At 46.0% G+C, this 25,860-nt stretch overlaps 1 protein-coding gene across 7 annotated transcripts in view; it reads left to right on the forward strand.

The window, feature by feature from the left end:
• RNF220 (ring finger protein 220) overlaps window positions 1–24,992 on the forward strand; it is a 192,794-nt gene extending 167,802 nt beyond the window's left edge. For all 7 annotated transcript variants that reach the window (XM_083157465.1, XM_083157466.1, XM_083157469.1 and 4 more), the window contains 7 exons: window positions 9,293–9,389; window positions 9,585–9,671; window positions 10,244–10,299; window positions 10,476–10,554; window positions 20,392–20,500; window positions 20,969–21,043; window positions 24,332–24,992. In XM_083157465.1, the coding sequence (XP_083013591.1) occupies window positions 9,293–9,389; window positions 9,585–9,671; window positions 10,244–10,299; window positions 10,476–10,554; window positions 20,392–20,500; window positions 20,969–21,043; window positions 24,332–24,403 (575 nt within the window). In that variant the 3' untranslated portion in view covers window positions 24,404–24,992. The remainder of the gene's footprint in view (window positions 1–9,292; window positions 9,390–9,584; window positions 9,672–10,243; window positions 10,300–10,475; window positions 10,555–20,391; window positions 20,501–20,968; window positions 21,044–24,331) is intronic.
• Window positions 24,993–25,860: the final 868 nt, after the last annotated feature.

Here is a 25,860-nt window from a genome sequence, read left to right on the forward strand (position 1 = left end):
TTGACACAAGTTTTATAGGCAGTGTTAGAATTTCTATAGGGTAAAGGGCTGTAGTAAGTATAGAATATGACCAGGACGTATATGAAATGCAGTATAAGTCTTCTTTTGTTAGTCCAGTCAGACAATGTGAACCTTACATTGTAAACGGAATACCCTGTATTGCGGGGATCTAGAAAATGAATGCACTGTCATTTGGGGCTTACGGCACATGGAAAGAGGTGTGCTCCACCATTATAGAGCTGGAAGACTAGTGACCCGATGTCAGATTTGTGTAATTATCTATTATCTACATAACTACGTAATTATCTCCATTTAGCCCTTTGAATAACTCCACACTTCTAGTTAAGGGAATAGCTTGCGTCGGCGCAGTGTTAGTTAATTGCTGGTATCCTCCGCATCTCTCCGGTAATCACTCCTTCCTGGTTTTTGCCTGTACTCATTTCTAAATAAGTCTGGCAGGTTGTTATCCTCCCATCTCTGAGCTGATTGGCCGTGCAGCTCTGTGACTTTTAATTAAAGAGCTGGAAATGTGTAGAAAAGCTGCCAGCAGTGACGGGTCCGGAACATGAGCTGCGAGGGAGAGAATTTCCCCAAGGACTGCCCGGTGTAATGGAAAGTATCTGCAGCCCTGTGAACCAGGGAAGCGAATGACTAAGTCAACCCTATTACCAGCCCGGCTTCCAAATTAACCAGACAGAAAACCTCTTCTAACAAAGACATTTTTCTGCCGTCTTCCCAGCCCGTTTCATCGCTGCTTTCGTATTTCCTTGTTCCAGGATATGTGGAATGTTTGTAGCATGTCATCCAGATTTTGGTTATAAATTGTATAACCCTTAATCCAAATCCGTTATTTATTTAATGTTGAATACACGTGTGTCTGTGTTCTCTGTAGCCTTCCCACCCGTGCACGTAACCCATTGCCGTAATTGTGTGGGGTTTAAATACCCCCCATTACTGCCGAGCAGGTTGGCCACTTTGTCTGGACCATGCATTTTGAGGGGGGTATGGGTCATTGGGTCGACCAAGTTTAGCTTGACCTCTGAAAACTCATGTCTACCTTCCAATTGTCAGCCTATTTCAGGTGTTGACATAAGGGCTGTCGACCTTCAATGATTGACCTTAATAGGGTCAACCTAATTACCATATTCCTCAGTGCTGGCTAGTTCATGTTTAGCCTTTGAAATGTCCAATCCTAATATTTTAGCTCCTGATACGGGTAGACCTGATCATCCCGAACTGACATCTTGGATTCTAATTGTCTTTGTTAATTGGATCAAAGGTCCAGTTAATCTTTTAATACTCCAACGCTTCATTAGCCACAGAGAGAACCTGCTGTTCCTTCCATATACCTGATGTAATTTGGTGTTAGAAGAATGAATGTTCTGCACTTTATAATGTGTTCCCTGGGGGATTTTTCGCTACTCCCACCTTACCCCCAAACTATCTGAGTGTATTCATCCTGTCACGCTGCAATATTACCTTTACAGTAAACAAGATAGAAAATATAACCATTCCTCTTTTGTTACACAATGGGCTGATTTCAATTGTTGGTCTAGGATTTAGCTAAGAACCTATATAATTCCCATGACTACACAGCGTTTGTTATGCGGGTCGCACTGAAGTCATGGTGAGCCAAACGCTTGCGTCAAGACCAGAAGCCTTCCGTTACGTGGATTGCTGCTCTCTTCGGGAGGTTGTGAGCAGAAATCTGCAGTAACTACAGTCTCCAGGCCGGGAGTGCAAATAATTGAATAGCTCCTGGTGTCTTCAGATGTCCGCTAAATTTAAATACAGAACTGACTCGCACCCAATAATTCAGCACCATTTGTAGAGTACTGGAATCCTGTTCACTCCTTGGCATATGTTTATAATTTTAACCAACCGGTGTCTCCCATCTGTTGCACCTTAGGTAACCTGTAGAGGGCGCCCGTCTGTCTCACCTACGGTAACCTATAGGGGGCGCCCATTTGTTGCACCTTGGGTAACCTGTAGGATATCCGGACTCCTCATAGATTGACTCTAGGTCAACAGGCAAAAGGTCGACCGTGTCCAAAGGTCGACAGCCAAAAGGACCTTGGGACCCTGTCGACCATATGATTGTAGATCTAATATACCAAAACCAACCTGTAGGGGGTGCCATTCTGCCGCACCTTGGGTAACCTGTAGGGGTCGCACCTAGGGTAACCTGTTGGGGTACCCCCTTCTGTCGCACCTTCCTCTAATCCTTCTGCAGGGCTGACCTAGAGCAGTTGTCAGAAGTTCTGGCCTGCAGTAAGAGGAAGTGTGCAGCGGTGCTGTGTGTTCTAATATATACGGTGCTGTGTGTTACAGCCGAGGCTGCAGGTGTGGAGGAAACCACTACACATGGCCTCCTGCCAACCCTGCTTTGTGAATCAATATGCTGATTAATTGATTAAATTAACAGTGAGTTTCGTTCTGCTGGCAGGGTCATAAAAAAAATCTAGTTTGGGGTTAAAGATCTGCGTGATTCCCCTTTAATGAAATTTAGCATTTCAACACTTGCATATTTTCACTTCTCTCCTTTAAAAGCAGAGAGCTTTCGGCATGTCATTAATTACATGAAGGAGGCAGCACAGAGGCCTGCTGTGGTGCTTGGGGAGATTGTGTATAACTTCCAGCTGTTTGCCAGCCACAGCGCACAGTCCTCAGGTGCAGGGACCTCTCTCCCTCCTCTGCTTTAAAGCTCATATTTGATTACCCAAGTTGCTAAACTCCTCTGATCCCTTTCCTGTCAGCACTAGTTATTTCCCCAGAAATGTGGCTGGCTCAGCGGCTAAACCCGCTCCCTCCTATTGTGCAGCTCTCACTGAGCGCAGCAGCCTACAGGTGAGAGATGAACCTCTTACCTCTGGCTGTAAGGTGGATGCCTCGCTGTGTGTGTTACCTGGGCCAATACTCAGCCAATGGGATCATCAGGACTGCAAAACGGTACTCATGTGGTATCCGGTCACTGGCTACACGATGGGCCTGATTCTGGTTCACTTGCAAAACCAAATGCTCTCTCTAATGGACAAAACCATGTGCAGAGAGAGTAAGTGAACCAGAATCAGGCCCAATGTCTAGGTTGACACCTTGAAATGGTCAACATACCAAGGTCGACACAAGTTTATTGACATGGTTTTTTCTAAGATGGTTTTTAAGTACTATAAAAGTGGGAATATAATACTGTGCATGTCGACATATGTTGACATAGACACACAAAGCCGTGAAAAACTCCTGTCGATCATAAGCATGTGTTGACGTTGGGTATGTTGACCATTTCAAGGTGTCAACCTAGTTACTGTCAACCATTAGTGGTCGACCTAGATATTGTCTACCATTTATACAGTAACCCAATTATATATACATCCGATGTCAGCAGTTTTACCTGCGCTGAAGTTATTCTATGTAAGAAACTGTGGTATAGACTAACTGCTGCAGTAGGGAGGCCAATCCCGGGATAGGAGTAGGGATTGCTTCAGTGAGAGAGGGTCAGTGTAGAGAGCAGTGATGATATGTGGGAATAGGGACCAGTGTGGGGAAACCAGACTAGATGGATGCAGGGAATGTGTACATGACACTATAGAGACCCAGAATGCGGCGGAGGTATTTCAGGGGCCGCATCCACTTGCCTGATTCGCTACCGGTCCACCAGCTCCGATTGGCTGGGGCTACATTTGAAAAGCCGCTGGCCCTTTCTGTGTGTCTTTGGCTGCCCACCCCTGTGGCTTATACACCACTGCCGCCTGGGCCTTACAGCCAGACAGCATCTGAGCTGCTAGCTGTGGGTGCTGCCCAGCAGCACCGCACATGCGCAAACTAATCCCGACAATCCGATGATTGGAGGCTCTGATGGGACAAATGATATGGCAGCTCCGTCTCTCCCCAATAAGTGCAGTATTACATGGAGAGAGCATTCTCTGCAGCATGACCCGTGTTCTTTTCCAGTGAACAGTTAGTCTAATAGAGTAGCCTTAATTATAAATAGTGTATTTTATCTTTTTTTGTTTTGACTAAAACCATAGGGTGCTGGGAGTTGTAGTTCCTCTATAGCCACAGATTTAAAGGTTGTCTGTGTATGTTGTATTTTAGAACACAATCTACCTTTATTCTATCAAACTGGCACTAAATGTCAGGGTCTAAGTGAGATTCGCAGAAACGGTTCTCTGTGCGGCAATACAAGGCAGCAGCAGCCATCACAGGGTTGGGGTGTAAGTAATCCTGAAAGCCGGTCTCTGACTGATGGGGAGAGTTTGTCTCTAGACTGTCAGTTGGGTTATAGAGGTGCCAGTCACTTGCTGAGTGAGAATGATGGTTGGAGACGAGCTGGAACTTTTGTTTTGTTTTTCCGTCTACTCTCTGCCCTTGTGGTCAGTCTTTATTACACCCGGCTGTTTCCATCTCTGCCCTGGTCCCTTATTCTCTTACTTTCCTTTCAGCAGAACATAAGTATTCCTGCATAAAACAATGTCCATTTACCATAAACGGCATTGGCATTAATCAAGGCATGTCTCTGTGTATTGTCACTTGTAGTGACCCGCAACTGCACCACTCTTAGGTGGTTATTCTGGTTGACTTGTTTGGATGCGAATTCGCACCCTTGCAAGTCAACCAAACCCAACCTTGCGAATGGTGACCGGCTGTCACCCATTCGCAAGGTGGATTCGCATGCAGGGCATACAAACGGATGTTACACAGTAACATCCATTCGCATCCTTGTGGTATCCGCCCCCATCATTCGATGGTCGGCAAGCTTCGAATGATGGCGAAGGCGTACACAATAAAAAAATGACTCTAAAGTCGCTTATATGTGTGGACGTTTGGGGGGGAAATGGGTGGGCAGCTGACATACGATGATATCAGCTGCCCATATGCTAATGGGCCAGCCCCCTGCCCAGCGACCGCAAGGTTGTTCACTGGGTGCACGCACTCAATCTGTTGGCCGTGGCCGCACGCACCCAGTGCATGCGACAAACATCGGTCCTTAATTCCTATTACAGCACATAAACGTAGGCTGGTGTCTATGGCACCCCAACTAAGAGATGGTCAGTATACCATACACCTAAAAATGCTGCCATAAATAACATTATATGGGGAAGATCAGAATGCCGTTACCAGAATGGGACCAATGTCTACAGTTATGATGCCGACATGCGGTGTTGGAGGGTTAGGGGTAATTTGCTCGCAGCCACAACTGCTGGGTCACATGACACCACCAGAACTCTGCATCCCCTGGTGCCAGACCCAGAGGACACTGCTATCCCGCAGAAGCTGAACACTGTTAAGTGATCATCGCACTGCTGGCTCCCCCTTGTCTGGTCAACATTCTGAGCATGTCAGCATTTCAGCAGTGTCGACTTGCTAAACAGGCCGACATGATGTAGGAAAAACCTAAAGAACACCAGGTAGATTAGAACACTGTCGTTTGATGTAAAAATTATCTACAGATGAACCAAGATCGTTCCAGTAAATGTTTTACATCGTTTCGCTTTTGTACTATCCGGAACGGATGTTGAGTGTTCCTATAGACTGTACATTCTACACATTTCTGAACACAGGGCCTTTATCATGTGACAAAGGGAGGATCTGCTTATTGGGATGCCTGATCTGGTAGAGCAATAGGAGGTGTCTTTTTTATTTGAAGATGCCTACTACATGCCTTTGTGCTCCCATTGGGCGGTGTAGCTCCTACGAAGGGGGCAGGGAATCTCCATAATACTAATAAAGACGCTGACCCTAGCACTTTACCAAAATGAAGGCGACGTGCATCCATTTTAGGAAGTTGCTGAAACCCCCCCCACCACTGACAGACTGCTGGCCTCTTTATATCTGCATTAGTAGGGTGTCCGACTAACCCAGGACCTGTGCATGGTGGAGGTCAAGTCCATTTCCATCACATAAAAGGAGGTTTAATAGATAATTGCAGAGCATAGGTACAGAACAACCGTAGTACACAACAGGGATACTCCTAGGACTAGGTCATAGTCTGAGGATAGCGGGTGTGTATTTGGTTGTATAACAGTCCTATGATGACACTTTTTAGCTGATGGATATATAGTGCAGGTTGGAACATGCCGGTCACAGATACTTGGAGTACAGGCGTAGAACTGTAGCAATGAATGGTTAATCTGCTGGCTAGAATGAGGCCAATAACAGTACTTGTTGCCACGCAGGGTTAACTGTAGCAGACTAGAATCAAGAGGTAACACAATGGAATTCCAGGCAGCTAGGCTGGCTGCAGCAGAAGGTTACAGACCGCAGTTATCATGGCTGATGCTGATTAGTAACTCTCAGGAACAGGAATTGGCTAAGTTACTGAGGTAATACACTACAGGTCGAGTATCCCGTATCCGAATATCCGTTATCCGAATTATTCCGAAATACGGACATTCCAGAAAGTGAAAATTTTTTTTTTTTTTGCTAAAAACTCACTGGGGACATTTGTAACAGCACTACTGGTGACATGATATGTAACTGGCACTATATATGTGCAAGACAATGATTGCTTGGCATTCAAATTCAGTGCTGAGATAGTACACACATTTTGTTTCACGTTTTGAAACCTTGTTTTTTTAACAATTAAAATATGTTTGTGTGTATTTTATGTGGTAATAAAATATATTTGTGTGTATATTATGTGTTTATACAGCATAAATGCAAGATACTTCAAAATACATCATTGAAATATTAAAATATTCCGAAATACGGAATAATCCGTTATCCAAAATTCTCCTGGTCCCGAGCATTTTGGATAAGGGATACTCAACCTGTATAACTAGAAGCAAACCGTGCAGCCAATCAATGGGGGATTGTACCTAGAGGTGTATTTTATGTGGTAATAAAATATATTTGTGTGTATATTATGTGTTTATACAGCATAAATGCAAGATACTTCAAAATACATCATTGAAATATTAAAATATTCCGAAATACGGAATAATCCGTTATCCAAAATTCTCCTGGTCCCGAGCATTTTGGATAAGGGATACTCAACCTGTATAACTAGAAGCAAACCGTGCAGCCAATCAATGGGGGATTGTACCTAGAGGTGTAATCTGCCACCTGCAGATAAGCCCCATGTAAACTGCAGCTGATGCAGCCCCCAAAAGCCAGGCTGTTTAGCAGTGTCTGACCTAAGCCCCACTGCTAACAGACACAGGCTCAACGCCTGGTGATGTCAGCCGTCAATCACTGGGAGAGGGTAGCAGAACCCTTAGCCAGATAGGTATGAATGAGCCTCTGCTGGTGCCAATATTCTGGGCAAATCCTGGCAGAGCAGGTTCCATTGGGTAGAATACCTGAAAACCCTGTCCTGCAGATACAGTCGAGAGATTGATTACTTAAAAGGGGCAACATTTGGTACAAACACTGGGTTGATTTGTAACACCATGCTGCTGCGCCAGACACCTGCATATGGATGAGACAACGGCAGCAACAGGCATCTGCCTATGGATTCATTAGGAAATAGGGCTTGTGCTTGGAGCCTCTGAATTATTAAGCTGCACTGCTGTGAGTATTGGTTTAATCCACCAAGTGCTGCCCCTCTGCTGTGTGGGTGACTGGTATGGTATGGTATGGATGCACAACATAACACCACAGCATGTACACTGTAGAATAATGGCTCTGCTTTTCCAGCGCACAATCGCTGGATAATAGGTTTTATTAATTGTTGTATTAAAATGACCCTGCCTCTCAGTGACCGTTCCTGGTGTCCTATTACTTGTACTAAGCGGTGTTCTCTACTCAGCGGCAGTGATATGTCTCTAACCCAATTATACCTCCGTGAGCAGCGTAACCTGTGTAGTGGCGAGGAATCCGGAAAGTGCGACCTTTAGATATTTCTGTGTAGGTCACAGCACCGATCATCCTATACACATGTATTTCTCATGTAACAAGGTTAATTGGTGGGAAGGTCGGCCTGTTTCCATCTCCCGAGACTTCCTAGGAAAGTGGAAGTGGAGATGACAGGGGTGGGCGATGTACTGTGCAGTGTCAGGACGGAGCCGCCATGTGTAACTCACAGGCCTCAGGATCTGATTTTTTTTTGCCATCACAACTGCAGAGAAATCTACCAGCTAGAATTGGCCAACGATCCCGAGCGCGTTCAGACGTCAAATATTTGAACAGCTGCTCGACGTTTTCATTGGCGCCTGTACAGAGACGACAGCAGGAAATCAGGGGTCATCCTCCACAGGGATACAGTTTGAAACTGTCACCAAATGTATAACCCTGGCAGGATCCACGGCACATAGACTTCTTCACCTCTGCTTCTGGGAACAGTTGTCAGACAGCACCTGGGGCCTGGGCATGATTTCCTGAGCTCATTAACCGCTGCAGAGATTGTCTTGTACATTATATCATTGGTGAAGACCGGTATCCAGGAGCTGCTGCTGTTTTCTAACAGGGCACCCAAAGTGGAAGCTGCCATATTGTGCGCCGTGCCCTTATTCCACCTATCGGTGCACCAGGAGCTTGTGATATAAGCTTTGTCTCTTGCACCCAGTGAATTCATAGGATGGCTCATCATAGATAAAGGGTCTGACTAATGGTATCTCTTATCACCTATTGCACGATCTTCTGCCGCTGCCTCCTCCTCATCCTCCTCCCAGCCTGGCACCAGATTGGACGTTGGTCCTTAAGCTGACCATTTGCCTGGTTTAGCTCTGGGACCAAGTAATGGACAGAGGTTGAGGAAGCATAAAGCTGCCTATTGGAAGTCGTGATCAGGGGCTTATTGTTTAAATTGGAATTCCAGCAAGCCAAATCCTCCTATAATAATAAAGGGCTCAGCAATACCCGTGTGGCACAAGGCAAGCATCACAAACCTCTCCCTGCCACAGATCGCAGGACCCATCCCTGGCATACAATTTACCAATAGGTGTGTTCAGGCGCCGAGTGGTGTCAAAATATTTGTGAAATTGCCATGCAAACTGTTTTATTAATCATAATGACCTGTAATATTTACTTTTTACATAGGAAATGTAATAAAAATAATAAAAAAAAAATTTTAAGCATGTAATTTTTTCATTTGAATTTATATAACAAATTTGAGCTACACCGCCAATTTTTTGTGGATATTTTGCACATCACAGAGATGTTGGCATTCAAAGGGATAAGGGGTAAATTACTTAAAAAAACTAGAAATGACCTCACATCTATCAGCTTTTTAAGTGTGTTCCCTCCTTACCTGTTCTTGTTGTTTATGGCAATCTAGATCCGGAGAGTGTTAATGTTAAACAATCAGAAATTATTGGTATATCTTCCTAATGTCTCGTTTTTATTTGTTCTGCAGGATCCGGTTTTATAATGTGTAGCAGCAAAGAAACACATGACAGCGACGCTGATCTGGATGTCGACGGAGATGACACACTCGAATATGGAAAAGCACAGTATCCTTTTATGGTTGTGTCATTCAGGGGAACCTCACTTCCTCTACCTCTTCCTCCCTGTCCTCACTCCAAGAAGCGGAAATAGAAACCATGGCCCCTGCTGTCCCCTAGGCCGCTGTATATTCTCTTAGACAATGTCATTGCTGTTGCGTTGGGATGAAAGCCGATGTTTTTCCTTAGCAGTGTGTTACTTAGGTACACTGAAGCCGATATTATCCCATGTACCGGAGAGGAGCCCGGGGAAGCCAGGGAGCGAGAGGCACTCAGAGGAGCGGTGTTAAAGTGAGTCATTCTTACTCTGCCGAGTGTTTGTAGACCAGTCACTTTGCCGAGCACCTGTAATAGGATCCACAGTTTGGTCCCAGAGACTGGACCAACAGCAATCGGACATTGTACCGAATATTGGGCCAGTTTCAGGCTGCATATGTTCCCAGCCTAGTGAACGGGTAAAGGAATCCCCTTTCTAACATGCGAGGGGATGTGTTCGCTAACACGCCACCTCCCATGTGGCCAGGAGGACAAGAAATCATTCGGTGGTAACTCAGAAAAGTCAGCCTGTACTCCAAATTCGGGACCAGCGCTACTGCCATGTGATGTAAGCCACCTGCTTCTGCAGGGGATGCCATAAAATGCTGGGTGTTACCCCTGGCCACCCCCTTCCCTCCCTTCCTGGAGTGAAGGGCCCAGCGAGTGTGAAATTAGCCGAAGCCAGTCACTTCCCATCATCGGTGACGTCTGAATCCACCCCAATGAGAGAGTAAGGGAAAGGGGACCTAATAAAGACTTCACATCCAATAGTGCTGTCCTGCATAAAGCAGTGGTCCGCATGTAACTGTCATTTTTTTCAATTCCAGTGGTGGAACGCCCAGCACCAGAATAACAACGGAATTCTCCAAGTGGGCCAGTGATGGTGAGTTCCAAACTCCAATTATTGTTCCACGTTCCCCCAAGTGAGCGTTTTTATTTCTTGCAGATGATTATAAGTAAATATGGAGCACCGGTGGAATGGGGGAGGACCATATAACTGCTTTTACATGACTCTACGTCATCAGATCTGTTATACCAACTTCTACCATCTTCTTCCAGAAATGCCATCGACGAGTAACGGAGAGAGCAGTAAACAGGAAGCCATACAGAAAACGTGCAAGAATAGTGACATAGAAAAGTGAGTAGCGACAGGAATGTCCTTGTGCCAGTGCTGCCCTCTTCAGGAACATACATGTGTTTGTTCCTGTGTGAGCGGCACCGTTACACCTGCTGTTTGTATGCTATGGGCAGATGGAAAGTAGGCACAGGGTGCAGCTCTGGATAACTGGAAATGTGTCATTTTGCTTTTTATCAGCAGCCAGGGTGCCAGATAACGCTCCGACAGTCGGTACTCCGACAAGGGGGATCCCGACTCACAGGGGCTATTCTCCCTTGTGGGGTTCCCATAGAAGGAGAATAGAACCTGTAGCGAGCCACCGGGCCCGCAAGGGGCTTCTTTGCGCTCGCCCCCCTTTCGGAGCACTGGCAATTAGGATTTCGATGTTGGAATACGGGCTGTTGGGATCCGCACTGTCGGAGCCCCATACCACACCCCAGTAGCAAAAGCTGCGCTTCATCGCCAAGATATTGCCTGCTCTAGTAACACTGGCTGCCTAAGTTGTCATGTACAGGAGAACTTCTCTCATTGCCTATTAAGAACATTACAGGAGATCTAGAAACCATAGATAACTGTTCTCTGCTCCACCTTGTTATGGTCAAGTTGTGGCCTCCATGGAACACGTTCATAGCACCACGTAATCTCGACTGTGATTCACCTCTGAGGTGAAGTACCCCCAGTAACCACTAGAGGCAACTCAATGGACCAAATTACCCCTTTAAGGCAAATCAAGGAGTAAGGGTATTTCAACTGTCAGAATATTTATGTATTTATTAACCGCGTCTTATATAGCGCACACACATTCTGTGGCGCTTTACTGAGAATATTTTGACATTCACATCAGTGAACCAGTGGAGCTTACAATCTTTATTCCCTACCACATGTACACACACAGATATTCTAGGGTTAATTTTGTTGGAAGCCAATTAACCTACCGGTATATTTTTAGGTTGTGGGAGGAAACCGGAGTACTCGGAGGAAACCTAGGCAAGCGCGGGGAGAATAGAATATACAAACTCCGCACAGTTAGGGCCATTAGTGGGATTAGAACTCATGACCTCAGTGCTGTAAGGCAGTAATGCTAACCATTACACCGTCCGTGCTGCCCCCGACAGTTGGAATCCCAGGCCATTTTTGTTTCTTCCACTTGTAACTCGACCGCCGGTCGGCAAAAACGGCCGTGAATTCGACAATTCGCAACTTTCACTGACAAAACAGAAAGTGAAAGTACATCTCAGAAGCCATCATTTGGACGGGCTTTTAACGAGTGCTTTCCCTAGTTCCCACAGTGCCCGGTTGCTGACCTGAACTTTGGTTTGATAATGCGGTAAAGTAATTATACCCCCACTGGCCAATGAGTGGAAATTGTCGTTTCTGTGGTTACTTCTGGATCACAGAGAACTTTCTTCTGGTAATGGCGTCCTGGCCGGGAGCCGGATGTCTAGACTTGCTGGAGATTGCCAGGAGGAGAACGCTAGTCCTTCTAGCTCACTAGTTAATATACAGTGAAGGATGCTGCGCCCAATGTATTTATCACTGCCTGTGTATATGTCCTGGCAGCATTCTCTAGTCATCAGTCCTCCATCCCGCGGGAGACTCTTATTACTATCCTTGGAAGACTGGATTTCCCCTGTAATAAATAGCTCCCGTCCCGGTGTTAATGCCTGCCTGGACATTCTGCCCCCAGGTGTATCTTTGTGGATGTGTCTGTTAAATGAATTGATAACTAGGCCCCGGCCTTATGAGTATTCAAAAGCTAGTGTGTGAGTGGGGCGTCCGCGTACCATCTGCCTGCTAACGACTCCAGCTCTGAGCCGTGATATATGGCGACCCAGCCCGGCAGGCTAAATTGATTCATCTCCAGTTGCTGTTTCTTAATCTGGAGCTAAATTGGTTTCATTTTTCTTCTTTGCTGGTGAGGGTGGCAGCGGCATTGAGCACTTAGGCCAGGCCTCCAGCGCCTTCATTTTTCATAACTCTCTCGCTTTCTGTTCTTTTTAAAATTCGCCGTTATTGATTATTTCACGTTTAGCCTTCCGATTAACGTTTACCAAAACAAATGTGTTTAGTAAGCCCGGCTTCATCGCCCCGTGTCACCGCGCTCCCCCCTTCCTTCCCTGAGCGATCGTTCCATTGTGAAAATTAACTCGCACTCATTATGCATCTTCGGCCTCCTAACACAACCTGGGCCGCTGGTAACTAATGAGCCTGATTACGTGCAGCAGTCGGTCAGCAGTGACCCAGTCACCGAGCCACATCTGCTGCCTTGAGCAGGGATGCCTCTAATTTACCAGCGCACTGTAAATGACCACGTTTAAATTAATACGTTGGGGTTCTAGACTCGCTTACATCATGTTTTGATATATTTTAAAATGATACAGCCTTGTTGGGATGATTCTCCAACCCCCCCTCCTCTATATCTGCTGTGATTACATCTGTAATCCCAAAAAAACTTTTTTTATATATGTATTTTAATTTCCCTTTAAACTTGCCCTAAGTTGCTTCCATTTTGATGCATTCCTTCTCCCCTGAGATCACGGGGCAGCATCTTAATTCTAAATGTCACTGTTCAATTTTTGCTTCTTGCCACAGAACCAGATTGCAGGCCAAGGGAAGTGTGCGGAGGTGACTAGCCCGCCAGGTCACCACCCATTTGTTTTCCACAGTTTTGTGTTGTCATCAATTCATTCCATCCGGTTGCGGTTGATCACTTTATCTCAGTCAGGGCACGGAGCGCCCTGGCCAGCATGATGTATGACACCCAACGTCTCTGCCAGCCTCTCCATGAATCACTCCAGCTGTTTGGTGTCAGCATGAAAGCAAACAGGACAGCGGCTGCGAGCGCGCCGAGTGCTATGGGAAGAGACATGACGTATGAATGTTTATTTAATAATTCTCTAATATTTCCAGCCCTGGCACAGAAGGACCCACAGAAGTAGGGAGGGGAGGGTGCAGGGGAAGGTGGGTGGAACAGGAGACTCTAATCTGCTGGGGTGAGTCATCAATCAGAACGACAAGATCATTAATCAGGCGGAAGGGAGAAAAGAGGGATGCTCTGGCAGGAAGAAGCCTTTACGGGTTACGGCGACTGTGCAGTGTTTGTGTGCGGTGTGAAAATACTGATTATAATTGTATTTGTCTCTTCAGTTACAAGAGAGGTCTGTGTTCATTGCGCATCAGCTCTGCAGACACCTCTGTGTGCTGCACGGCATGGAACATACTGCGTGACGTTCCGGCGCACATTACTCTGCCAGTCCTTTCATTCTCTGCATTTAAACAGCGGAGGTCACTTTTTTTTTTATTTTATTTTTTTATTTAGAACTTGATTATTGGAGGAAAACTGGAGAAAAAGTTTTATACTGAAGGAAATGTAGTTTTATCTTTATCAAATGAGGTCGTTCAGCCTTTTTCTAAGTGATCTGTCTAGATTGTTTGGGAATTAAGCACGGATCGTTCTTAATGCACCCAGATCTGATCAGATCACCAGCCTGTGCTAATCAGAACACTGGTTAGCACAGATCGCCCATACACACATCGCTACATGTGCATGGCTGATGTAACCACCAGGAAGCACAAGGGTAATTTCCCTCGCCTGCAGCACTCAGCATGCAGGCTAGCAGAAATCGCCCCATGTGCTTTGAGGCTTTTTGGTACACCTCGGTAAAGCTTCAACCTACTGCCTGCCCCCAACCCCACTCTGCCACAAATAACTGCTTTCCAACCCATGAAAGTGTGGAGGCGGAGTCTTAGAAGTTCCAGAGCTGCCACCTACATTAAGTACAACAAATAGATCTTCCTTATAGACATCCCTTTTGTTCTAGGCAGACTGGGTGGTGCCCTAGGCAAAGCAGTCCTGCGTCCAGCATATATAGTAATAATTTTGTGTCGGCTTTAAGCCCAAGACACCCCCCTCCACACACGCGCGCACACACAACCCCCACACTATTCAATCCAGTGGCTTTTCAGGCGCGGGCCAATGTATTTTATGACTGTTTTTTATATGGGGGGCAATAGTTTTGTTTTTATTCCTGTGGGGGCCAATGTGTTTTGCCCTGTGGGGATCTCATGGTGTTCCTTGGCAATTTTAAAATCTTATTTAGTGTGCCGCAAGGGAAAAAGTTTGAAAATCACTGCTCTAGACCGGTGGTTCCCAACCCTGGTCCTCAAGTACCCCCAACCGTACCCATTTTCCAGGTCTCCACACAGAATCACAAGTGACATAATTAACTCCACCTGTGGATCTTTTAAAATGTGTCTGAATGAGTGCACCTGCTGGGTGATCTGGAAAACGTGCACTGGTGGGGGGCACTTGAGGACCAGGGTAGGCAACCACTGCTCTACACCATGGGTTCTCAAACTCGATCCTCAGCACCCCAAACAATTTTCGTTTACCATGTCACCGGTGGGTGCACTCATTTCTCATTGACACATTTTAACAGATCCACAGGTGGAGCAAATTATTTCACTTGTGATCCTGTGAGGAGATCTACAAATCCTGCACTGTGTGTGGTCCTGAGGACCGAATTTGAGAACCTGTGCTCTAGACACTAGAGGACATGAGGAACCTGTACCAGTGACAGCTGCAACAGTAGATGGGCAGATATTGGTATTGATACAGTAACTGACAGTTGTCATCTGTCAGGCTATGGCATAGAGAAGACAATCGCAATATGACTGTTTAGGGTAATGCATACCCTGCATCACTCTGATCCCACTCGTGTTACATAAACACCCATCAACACCAAAGCCTCTGATCAGCTGAATTCTACACATTGAGGAAACCGTTCTGTTCCCAGCTTTTCTTTTATTCCTCCCATTATCATTTCCTGTCCTATTTGAACTAGACTGAAACTGGACCCGTCATCTGAACAGGGAGGAAAGGCTGCAGTTACACGACTGAGCCAACAGGCGTGCGTGTGGCACTAGGGACCGTTGGCGCCTGTCGTGTTGCATGTTTCTAGTCATTTAGAAGGCTGAATATTGATTCCGATTTTCTGCCTGTGTCATGGATAGCATAGGAAGACCCAGACTGTTTGCCTCTGTTTGGATACCACATGGTGTCAGCATGAAAGCAAACAGGATAGGGGCTGCAAACAGGACAGCGTCTGTCTGTTACATGGGGACCTTGGGGTGTATTACTACAAAGGCTGCTTCCGATGATGCCAGACAGCAGTCTGGGTATCCCATGTCTTCCTTAGCTGTGCAGGTTTCCAGGTGTCACAGTGTGGACAGACTCGGATACAGAAGAGGATGATTTCAGGAGCATCTTGCGCACTGTAAATTGTTTTCTCAGTTCACGACACGACAGGGACAGCCATGGTAATTTGGCAGCCGGGCTGCCCAGGGCTCGAAGCCAAACTCTGCTCCTGCTGGTTGTCACGGGTTAGGAAACAAATCCCTGACAGTGATTCTGTTGCATTGTGTGATGTCTGTGAACGCTCCAGCCATATTGGGGTTGTCCCAGGCTGGACCACTTACTAGCAGCTACCGTACTTCAGCGAGTTCTAATCCAATTATTGTCCTCTTATGTAAGTCATCGGTATACAGCCTGTTCTGGAGGAGGCCAGCCAGAAAAGGGTCAACAACAATAGACTGATTTCTGCATTCTGTGTAAGCGCAGACTCCGGTAATCAAGCGCTGAGCGGTTCATACAATTCTCTGTATCCTTCAGGTCGCGCTCAGGAGCGGAGATTCATTCCAAGTACACCTGCTATGGCGTGTATTGTACGGTTACAGAAGTGGTACTATGTTCTGGCTGTCATAATATTGTGTTGAATTGTTTGGTACCTAAAGGCCCCTGCAATTTGGGCTCCTTTCCAGCAATTGTGATTAATCGCAGGAAAAAAAAACCAAATTGCAATTGAATGACAGCAGGTCCGATGCGTTGCACGATCCTGTGCTCATCGCATCGGCTGCAGAAGCAATCTCTTGGATTGCTTCTGAGCCGGCAAGGATCGCATGCAAAAGGACCACATGGGCTATATAGCACATGTGATCCTGCCGCCCGTGTAGGTCGTCTGCGGCTCATTGGAGGATAGCTAGCGACTTCTCCAAGGGGAGATGCCGGCTGCAGTGTATTGACACCAATAGATTGAGAGGTGGATTTGCACTTGAGCTGTGCATGACTCCAGTATTGCGAAGCATAGACACTTGAATTGTCGCCTAATTCGTTTATAGACTTGCAGTTTCCTAGGTAACAGATAAAAGATCCTCCATACAGATATTTGGTTGTGCAAATGGGTATGATTTTGACGTCACGTCAAGTTAAATACGAAGCATTGCTGTTCTACTGTGACAGGAGTGAAGGGTGTATTCAGATTTTGAGGTAAGTATCTGTAGGTGATGGAGAGCTTCTGGGCTTTTAGGATACGGTCCCTGGTGACACGCTGAAGGGAACGTGGACGGCTAACCTGTCACATCCCTGTATAAGCCCTTATTCCTGGATCTGCGTCGCATCTACATACAGCACACACTTCACCTTTGCTCCTCTGAATGGCGGCCGTGGGATGGTTTGCTGGAAGACATCTGGATTTTCCAGGAGATCGCTCTTGCAGTGAGAAACCACTTTGTATCGCCCTCCTGTTTGGCGACTTAAAGTTCCGCCATCCCTGCCAAGCAGTCATCGTCCCTCGCAGCACTGGAATACGTTTGTGTAACACTAGGGATTATTTGCACTACATGGGAGCTGTTTTCTGTAGCGTTGAAGGATGAGGCTTCTGCCAATCTTAACACCAAAACCCCTATTCAGACAGAGTCTCCGTGTATTTGGCTGGGCGAGGAAGCAACCGGCTGGTGAACTCGGGCAGTGATTTTTTTTTTCCTAGGTTTATTTCCACCTTTAATTCTGTATAAATGTTCAGTCATTCTGCCCATTGCATGGTATATCTGCTCATGTTTGCACCTCTGGGCAGACAGTGATATAACTGATTTAATACCAACCTTGGATTCCAGTGGAACAGCGTGCTCATCCCCTAATAATTTGGTAGGCCATTGTTTACTTTCCAAGATGGTATTCAATCTGGGATTCCAACTGTTGGAATCTTGGGCCATTTTCAGTCCTTCCGACTAACTCGACAGCCGGAATTCAATGTTCCCACTATCGAGTGCCGAAAAGCAAAAACAGCTGAGAATTCGGCAAACTGAGGCCGTTTCCTGCAGAACAGATCTGTTAACCCCCGATGTCTATGATACATAATAGGATGGAATTAAATCCATTTATTGCGCCTGATCTCCCGTCTAAAGTGACTGGAGATTAGGGGGTGGCGATATTCAATTGTTGCATTTTAGTGCACTGATCTATTTATAGGTGTTGGGTTCAGCCGCGTAAATCAGCGTGATTGCACAAACGGCTCACTCTTTTCCACTTATTTCTGCTCGCCAGCTGCAGGAGGTGTGAGCTGAAATTCAGGCGGCTGGCTGTTCGCTCCCGAACACAGCAACAATCGAATAGCTCTGTCCGGTGCTCAACATTGAAAGCTGCTGGCAATAACAATTGAATTCCACCCAAAATGTAGAGATTCAGCGTGGCTTCCCTTTTTAAAGGCCATTGCACCCAAAATTAAAAAAAAAACTGTTTCTAACACCATATGACTGACATCTCTTCATACGCATGAAAGGAATAGATGGGAAGTCAAATGGTCTTGCACACATTGACCCCTTTCCTGAGCGTGAGTTGGGAGCGACAGCATACCGAGTTACTGATGAAATTATAAGTGTGACTATCGAGTTACCGCTGTGACCTACGTGTGAATTTACTGCCCACATCAATGCGGGATAAGCGTAACCCGAGGATCTGTGTTATCTTGTGTAATCTCTGAAGTATTTTGTTTAGAAAGCACAATCCTAGAGTCAATTAAGATTCTACTCCTGCAAATTCAGAAATAATTTAATTAACAGAACAGTCCTCGGGGACAAAGCTGGGATTGCTCAATTTAATTTTGAGCTACAAAGATGTATCTGTGAGTAAGCGCGTGATAAATGAGCGCACAATATGGGGGTGGGACAAAGATAACCTATGTTCTATAAGGGTCTGGTGGGTAATGAGACTGCACACCGGCCAACCACAGGAAAAACTCTGTCATGAATATTAATAACCTACGTGGAAATTGTGCAGAGTTAACAATTGTCTGGGATACGGGTGGCGGTGCTCATTGCGGGCAAAATCCGCTAACGGGAAATCTTTAGGACGGCGGAGCGAATGTGCGAACCTCAGCTCTTTCCCCGATCCTGCTGGACAAAGCGGGGTTAACAGGCCTCCTGCCACGTGATGCTTCCATTACCGATCCGTTCCCAGCGGGGGTAGCTCCCCCAATTTGTCCCTATGTGTTCTAATAAGGAGAATGGCAGGCGTAGGATCTTAGCCTAGTTTGCAGGCAGCAGGGGGTACGCGGGAACGGCTATGTAAAGCATTCTTCCCGTCTAGGGGTCTCTGTTGCACTTTTGATTAGCAGCAGATGAAGGCCCCAGATCTGAGGAATATTCCCTCCTCGGCTCCCTTCTCTTGTTAATAAATGGATATTTAACAATGTCTGGAAGCGTATGAAGTGATAATAACTAAATCAATACCTCTGCCATTGATTTGTCCAGGTTCCCTGCAGCGTGACGCAGCGAGCGGTGCGTTAATTTTCCAGCTAACTAGCGCCCTGATCTACAGTCCAGCTATTGATTGCTTTTTGGATCCGGCCGGCTCTAAAACTTTATCCCCTGCCTCCCGACGAACCATTCCGCGCCATCTCCACGCATCAACCTTTCCGCGTTTCTGTTCTTACTGTCATCCTCCCTCCTCCCCCCCCCCCCCCAAAAAAAAAAGAGGGGGTACACTTTTAAGTGAAGACACTACAAAAAATACGCCGTAAATGCCACTCATTGTGTACAATGATGAGATCTTCTGCTTGGCTGTGTGATTCCGAGAGTTATACCGCGTGTGAACACACAACCTCATCCAGTAGTTGCTATTTGGCAGATTACCGGTCCTGGGTCCTTTTTTTTTTTTGTATTGTATTTGTAAATTAGCAGGAGGCACAAAGAGGGAGGGAGAGGGAGGAAGTCAAAATCCGTGACCAACATCGACCGATGTTCAAATTACCGACATTCATTGTGCTGACATGGTCAGAAAGTTGACATGAGGTGTTGTTGTTTTTTTTGCATTAATTTTTTTTTTTTATTTAATTTTTTCATTGAAACCAGTTTGTACCTGCTTCGCGATCCAAGTGGCACATAGAATTAGATTAAAATATAGTGCAGGGTGCAGCGTGGTGAGCGAACAGTGTTTGTCAACCCATGTTGACACAAACACTCCAAAAAAAAGTCGACTTTTTGACCTGTCAACATTGTAAATTGTAAATGTCATCTTTTCGACCCTGCCAGGATGTTGACCTTGTCTGTATTTTACCCAACAGCCAATGGTTGTCGGCAAATCATAGTGAACTGTTGGGCAGCACGGATGGTGTAATGGTTAGCATTACTGCCTCAGGTCATGGGTTCGATCCCCACCATGGCTCCAAAAATATACAGATAGGTTAATTGGCTTCCAACAAAATTAACCCTAGAATGTCTGTGTGTGCATGTACATGTGGTAGAGAATATAGATTGTAAGCTCCACTGGGGCAGGGACTGATGTGAATGTTCAAATATTCTCTGTAAAGCGCTGCATAATATGTATGCGCTATATAAGAAACTGTTAATAAATAAATAAATAAAATATGCTATATGCACAAAAGTGTGTGGGCTGTGACAGGAATTACGTGTAAATTCATATTGATCTCTTGGCCAGCAAAAATCCATTCAAAAAAACTCTTATTTAATTGAATTACAGTAGCGGGCACTCAGCTAAAAAAACAAACTTTTCCCCTCTTTTAGAATCACAGAAGACTCCGCGGTAACGACGTTTGAAGCGTTAAAAGCGCGCATCCGGGAGTTGGAAAGACAGTTATCCCGAGGGGACCGCTACAAATGCCTGATCTGCATGGTGAGTGGCGTACAGAAATGTCTCCTTGCTATCTGCATGTGTGGCTCCGCCCATCCCAGCATCCAATGGGAACATGGCGCTTCTCCCAGGAAACGTCTCCTATAAGTGTGGGGAGTGTTCCGGATAGTTGCAGTTGCATCTTCTTTTACGTTTTGATTACTTTCTATTGACAAGAATGTGGCATATTTACACCCAGTTGTCCACAAACCTGTTGCCGGTGTGGTCTTTACTTACCCCGTGTATAAACAGTACGGCAGGTCTTCGGGTACCACTGGTTGTGCCACATTCTCACAATCAGTGGTCGGCTTGTGTGACGGAAAATTGGGTGGAAATTGTGGGAGCGAGCGGTTGAACTTCCACCAAGACGATGATGTGAGCAATGTTCTGTCCGGAGGTCCCGCTGTGTAAGGGTTAATGGCAGTTTATGGTGAATATTGTCCAATTAATCTCCCCGTCTCTCCTCGCCAGGATTCCTACACAATGCCCCTGACGTCCATTCAGTGCTGGCACGTGCACTGCGAGGAATGCTGGCTGCGGACTCTGGTAAGGCTCCGGGCCATTACACAGCTGGCCGGGGTGGGAGGAACCATCTATCCGGCTCTAATTACAGAACAGAAAATCTGCTGCCTCTTTTATAAGCTCAGTCCTTCCTCCGGGCAGATTACTTCACGTTCCCTCCCTTCTACCTCACATTACTGCTGCTGCTGCGTACATCAGATGCTTCTCATTGCTGGGGTCACTTCAGTCTCCCAAAATAGTCCTGAGGATGTTTATGGGTGGGCTCTCTGACCACACTCTGATAGACATTACAGCAAGACCATCCTGTTAGATTAGGAATGTGACACTTTCTATAGTGTATTGTAGTGCATTTGCGGTCACTGCTGCCCCCTGTGGTATTAGTAGTATAACCAGCACAATGACCATGCTCACTGCTGCCCCCTGTGGTATTAGTAGAAGAAATAGCATAAGACCTGTGTGCTCACTGCTGCCCCCTGTGGTATGAGTAGTATAACTAGCACAATGACTGTTCTCACTGCTGCCCCCTGTGGTATGAGTAGTATAACCAGCACAATGACTGTGCTCACTGCTCCCCCCTGTGGTACGAATAGTATAACCAGCACAATGACTGTGCTCACTGCTCCCCCCTGTGGTACGAATAGTATAACCAGCACAATGACTGTGCTCACTGCTGCCCCCTGTGGTATTAGTAGTATAACCAGTACAGTGACTGTGCTCACTGCTGCCCCCTGTGGTATGAGTAGTATAACCAGTACAGTGACTGTGCTCACTGCTGCCCCCTGTGGTATGAGTAGTATAACCAGCACAATGACTGTGCTCACTGCTGCCCCCTGTGGTACGAGTAGTATAACCAGCACAATGACTGTGCTCACTGCTGCCCCCTGTGGTACGAGTAGTATAACCAGCACAATGACTGTGCTCACTGCTGCCCCCTGTGGTATTAGTAGTATAACCAGTACAGTGACTGTGCTCACTGCTGCCCCCTGTGGTATGAGTAGTATAACCAGTACAGTGACTGTGCTCACTGCTGCCCCCTGTGGTATGAGTAGTATAACCAGTACAGTGACTGTGCTCACTGCTGCCCCCTGTGGTACGAGTAGTATAACCAGCACAATGACTGTGCTCACTGCTGCCCCCTGTGGTACGAGTAGTATAACCAGCACAATGACTGTGCTCACTGCTGCCCCCTGTGGAACGAGTAGTATAACCAGCACAATGACTGTCCTCACTGCTGCCCCCTGTGGTACGAGTAGTATAACCAGCACAATGACTGTGCTCACTGCTGCCCCCTGTGGTATGAATAATGCAGCATGTAGCACAATGTCTGCTTGCTTGCTATTGCTTCTTGTGGTAGAAGTCATATAACCAGTACAATGCAGGCAGCAAAAAGCCTGTGCGCTCTCTGCTGCCCCATGTGACATGAATAATAAATGACAAGATCACTGAATGTAGTACAATACCTCCTTAGTCACTGTTGCCCCCTGTGGTATGATTGTTCACTACAAGAGGGCTCCAAAATTTTGAGCTCTTAGCACCTTCCCTTCAGTGCTGTTGGTTATCAACCTCAACTTTTCCACGCAGGTCATGTTTTAAGGTTTCCTGTCTGTGGAAGCAGGTGGGATAGATAATTACTGACCTATAGTAACTCACCTGTGCCTAATTAATTAAGGAAATCCAGAAAACAGGACCTGTTGGTACTTTAGTATGGGAGTAGCAGAATTTGTCATATTTTAGTGCTGTTCAGTAACACATACAAGGGTGAATATAGGGATTTCTATTACCATGTATTACTAGGACAATGGTAGGGTGACCAAATGTAAAATATCATCCATAGGCATCAATTGAATAGCGCCTCCAGTGGTCTAATTGAGGAAAGACATGGAAAATTGCTTTTTTTTTTTCTTGTGAGCACAGGGGTAGAGGACAGGGATGGATCTGTCCAATTGCCAGAATATAATATGCAGCGTAGATCAGACATAGCCGCCCTGTGCCTGTCCAGCAGTCCTCGCATGCCCTGCCGCTGTGTGTGCCACCTTCAACTTTGGGCAGTCATGGTAGCGCTATCCGCGTGGCTCTGGAAGTCGGCAGTGATTTTGTGGCGACTGTATCCAGAACGCGCTATTTGCAGCGATGCCGTTTCTGGCCGTATTGTGGTCGGAGTGTTCCTAGCCGGAGGATCAGAAACATACACACACATTAAGGGACTTGGCACTTGTGCTGGGAAACAATTAATAAGCATCCTCTCATGTTCCACGAGTCTCTCTCCCCCCACCGCTCAGACCTCAATTTATTAAACCAGTCCTCCCTGCCTGAAATAGCTCACTACTAATGTAACCATTAAAACGTAGCCTGAAGACTGCAATAAAAGCCTTGGAACGCCTCGCTGCTTTTGTGTCTTGATCAAAGTCGATGTGTGTAATCTCGTTAAGTCTGCCCTTTACCCCTTCCAACAAGGCCCCCCCTCACCCCCTTTTCCTTTACCTTAAACGTCACCCCCCTTTTCACAGACCCCGTCTTTGCACCTTCCCCTTCACTAATTTAACGGCTACAGCTGGATTTTCATGTGTCAGATCTGTGTTGTGCTAATAAAGTTATCTCCTTTTTCATCCAGGAAAGTGAATAAAGTGTATATAATAAAAGTGGCTATATAAATCCAGTAATTAATGCACTTAATGCTGTACAGAGGGACTGTCCTATGTACTCACATTCACTGGGACCAAAAACGCCTTTTTTCCGCTTTGCAATAAACAATTTGGATTTTAATAGCCTTGAAAGGGAGGCTCGGGACAGCACGCAGAAGGAAAGCATTTTTATATGAAAGTGGATGAAAGAAGCAAATATCTCACCCTGCAAATAAAATGCGTCTAGTAGGGCAGGTGTGAGCGGTTATGGCTCGCAAGTCTAGGGTCCTTGTTAGTGGCAGGTGATGGGCTGGGCCAGAGCCCAGGGTTAAAAATAATCAGAACAGGCAGCTATTTGGGTCCTCGTAGTTGGTGGTCCCACACTTTGGAGCTTACCTAATGGGTTTCAGCAAGATTGATTCTAAATTTAAAGCGGCGATCGGTTACAAAACGGAACCAGCCTTTTGTCTGTTATGATTGCCGACTTAAACTTGGCAGCAATCTCCCGTGAATCCTGCCTGGTTCCGGGAAATCGGAACTCGTTACATAACCCCTTAGGTGCTAGGTTGGACTGTAGTTCTGTGTATTGCATCCATAAAATAATTTATTATATGGGGTATGTGCTTACATGTTATGTGATGAGTTTTATACAGTCTCCATCTGATGTAAGTGCCTCTTGTCTTTCTTGCAGGGCGCCAAGAAGCTGTGTCCGCAGTGTAACACCATCACATCACCAGGAGACTTGAGACGCGTCTACTTGTGAAACGGGACTGATGTTGCTCCAACCTCACCCAGGACTCGTACCCCTTTTGTGTCCTCACCACTCCGCTTTCTGGAGCCTGAGGTTTTGTCCGGGTCTGTCATGTGATCGTGGTAGTTTTGGAAGCTCAAAGACACTTTTTATAAGTAGCGGAGCAAATGACATTTGAAAGAGAAATACTTTTCCCGAACTTACTGAACTATTGTGACTTCCAGATCCTTGACCCGCTTTGTTCCTTCCACTTAGCACTAACGGGGAGAAGCCGCAAGATCCGATTCCTCCGCAGCACTCTCCAGGTTTTATCTTCTCTCTCTGTACCTGCTGCTGATTTTTAATGTTTCACAAGATTCAGACAGGGCCGAGAACTCGCCGCCCCTGCTCAGTTTGTTTACATCTCCCCTCCTACTGCGCTCTCCTCCTCCTCTTCTCTCTCCGGACTGCAAGACTGGGTGCCCACAAGCCTAGCAGCGGCAGTGGCTTTCCGGCAGAGACCTGTACAGACAACACCAACGATGACCAGTTTTTTTTTTTTTGTCCTTTTTTTTTTCTTTGTGCGTTTTATAAAGTTGCCCTCATTTTGTTTCTATCCCTCTGCGCTGTCTGTGGTTTTTATTTTATTTTAACTGTAAAAAAACAAAAAATAAAAAAGGCAGGGAAAGAAGAAAACTGAAAGATATGCGAAGCACATGTAATATAAATTATATGTTTACAATGTTGTGTATAAATTGAATAGACTCAAAATGTTACTAAATATGTTCCTTTTATGGGATGGGGTCTTTAAAGGTTTTTTTTATTTCTTTTCCAGAATGGGTTGAAAAATGTAAATGTATTTATTTTGTTGATATTTTGGGGGGGAAATGTGTTATTTCAGCAAGTGACGTATCTGTAGTCTGTCGCCCCCACCGTATACACGTCAGGTACCCGGCACTGTATTACCCCCTCTTGCACTGCATAGCAGATGCCCCCTACTAATGAGCAGCTGTGTCCCGGTGAGACTCCAGGTGATAACCGTGTGGCTTGGAATTTGCTAGAGGCTTAGGCTGTGGAAGTGACAGGCTTGGTGTTATGGGCCGACAGTGCCACTTTTCAGGTTTATATGTTCCTGTTGCCTCCAGCAACTTATTCTAGTGCAAGATTGCTGGTACTTTAGTGGCTGTCTCTGGCGTTGTGGAGACATCCTGTGAGCCCGGGTTCCTGTTCTATCTCTTCATCCTTTATACTTATGCCCCTTACGTTCTCCCTTCTAGTAGTAATTCCCCTTTCACACTGTATTTATAACCTGGGTTATTGATAAGTTGACCTGCAGTGTGATAGCACCAAAGTGAATAACCTGGCAATTCAACCTGGGTGAACATTAATGGGTTAAACTCTGGTTGCCCTGTGTATAATGGGTTTAGTGTAACTGGTGCGACCCGGGTTCAAACATACCGGTTCAGACTCAGGTTTGCAATGTGAAAGTT

This window comes from Crinia signifera, chromosome 8 (genome assembly GCF_055691185.1).
Source record: "Crinia signifera chromosome 8, ASM5569118v1, whole genome shotgun sequence".
In the NCBI taxonomy this organism is placed as follows: domain Eukaryota; kingdom Metazoa; phylum Chordata; class Amphibia; order Anura; family Myobatrachidae; genus Crinia; species Crinia signifera.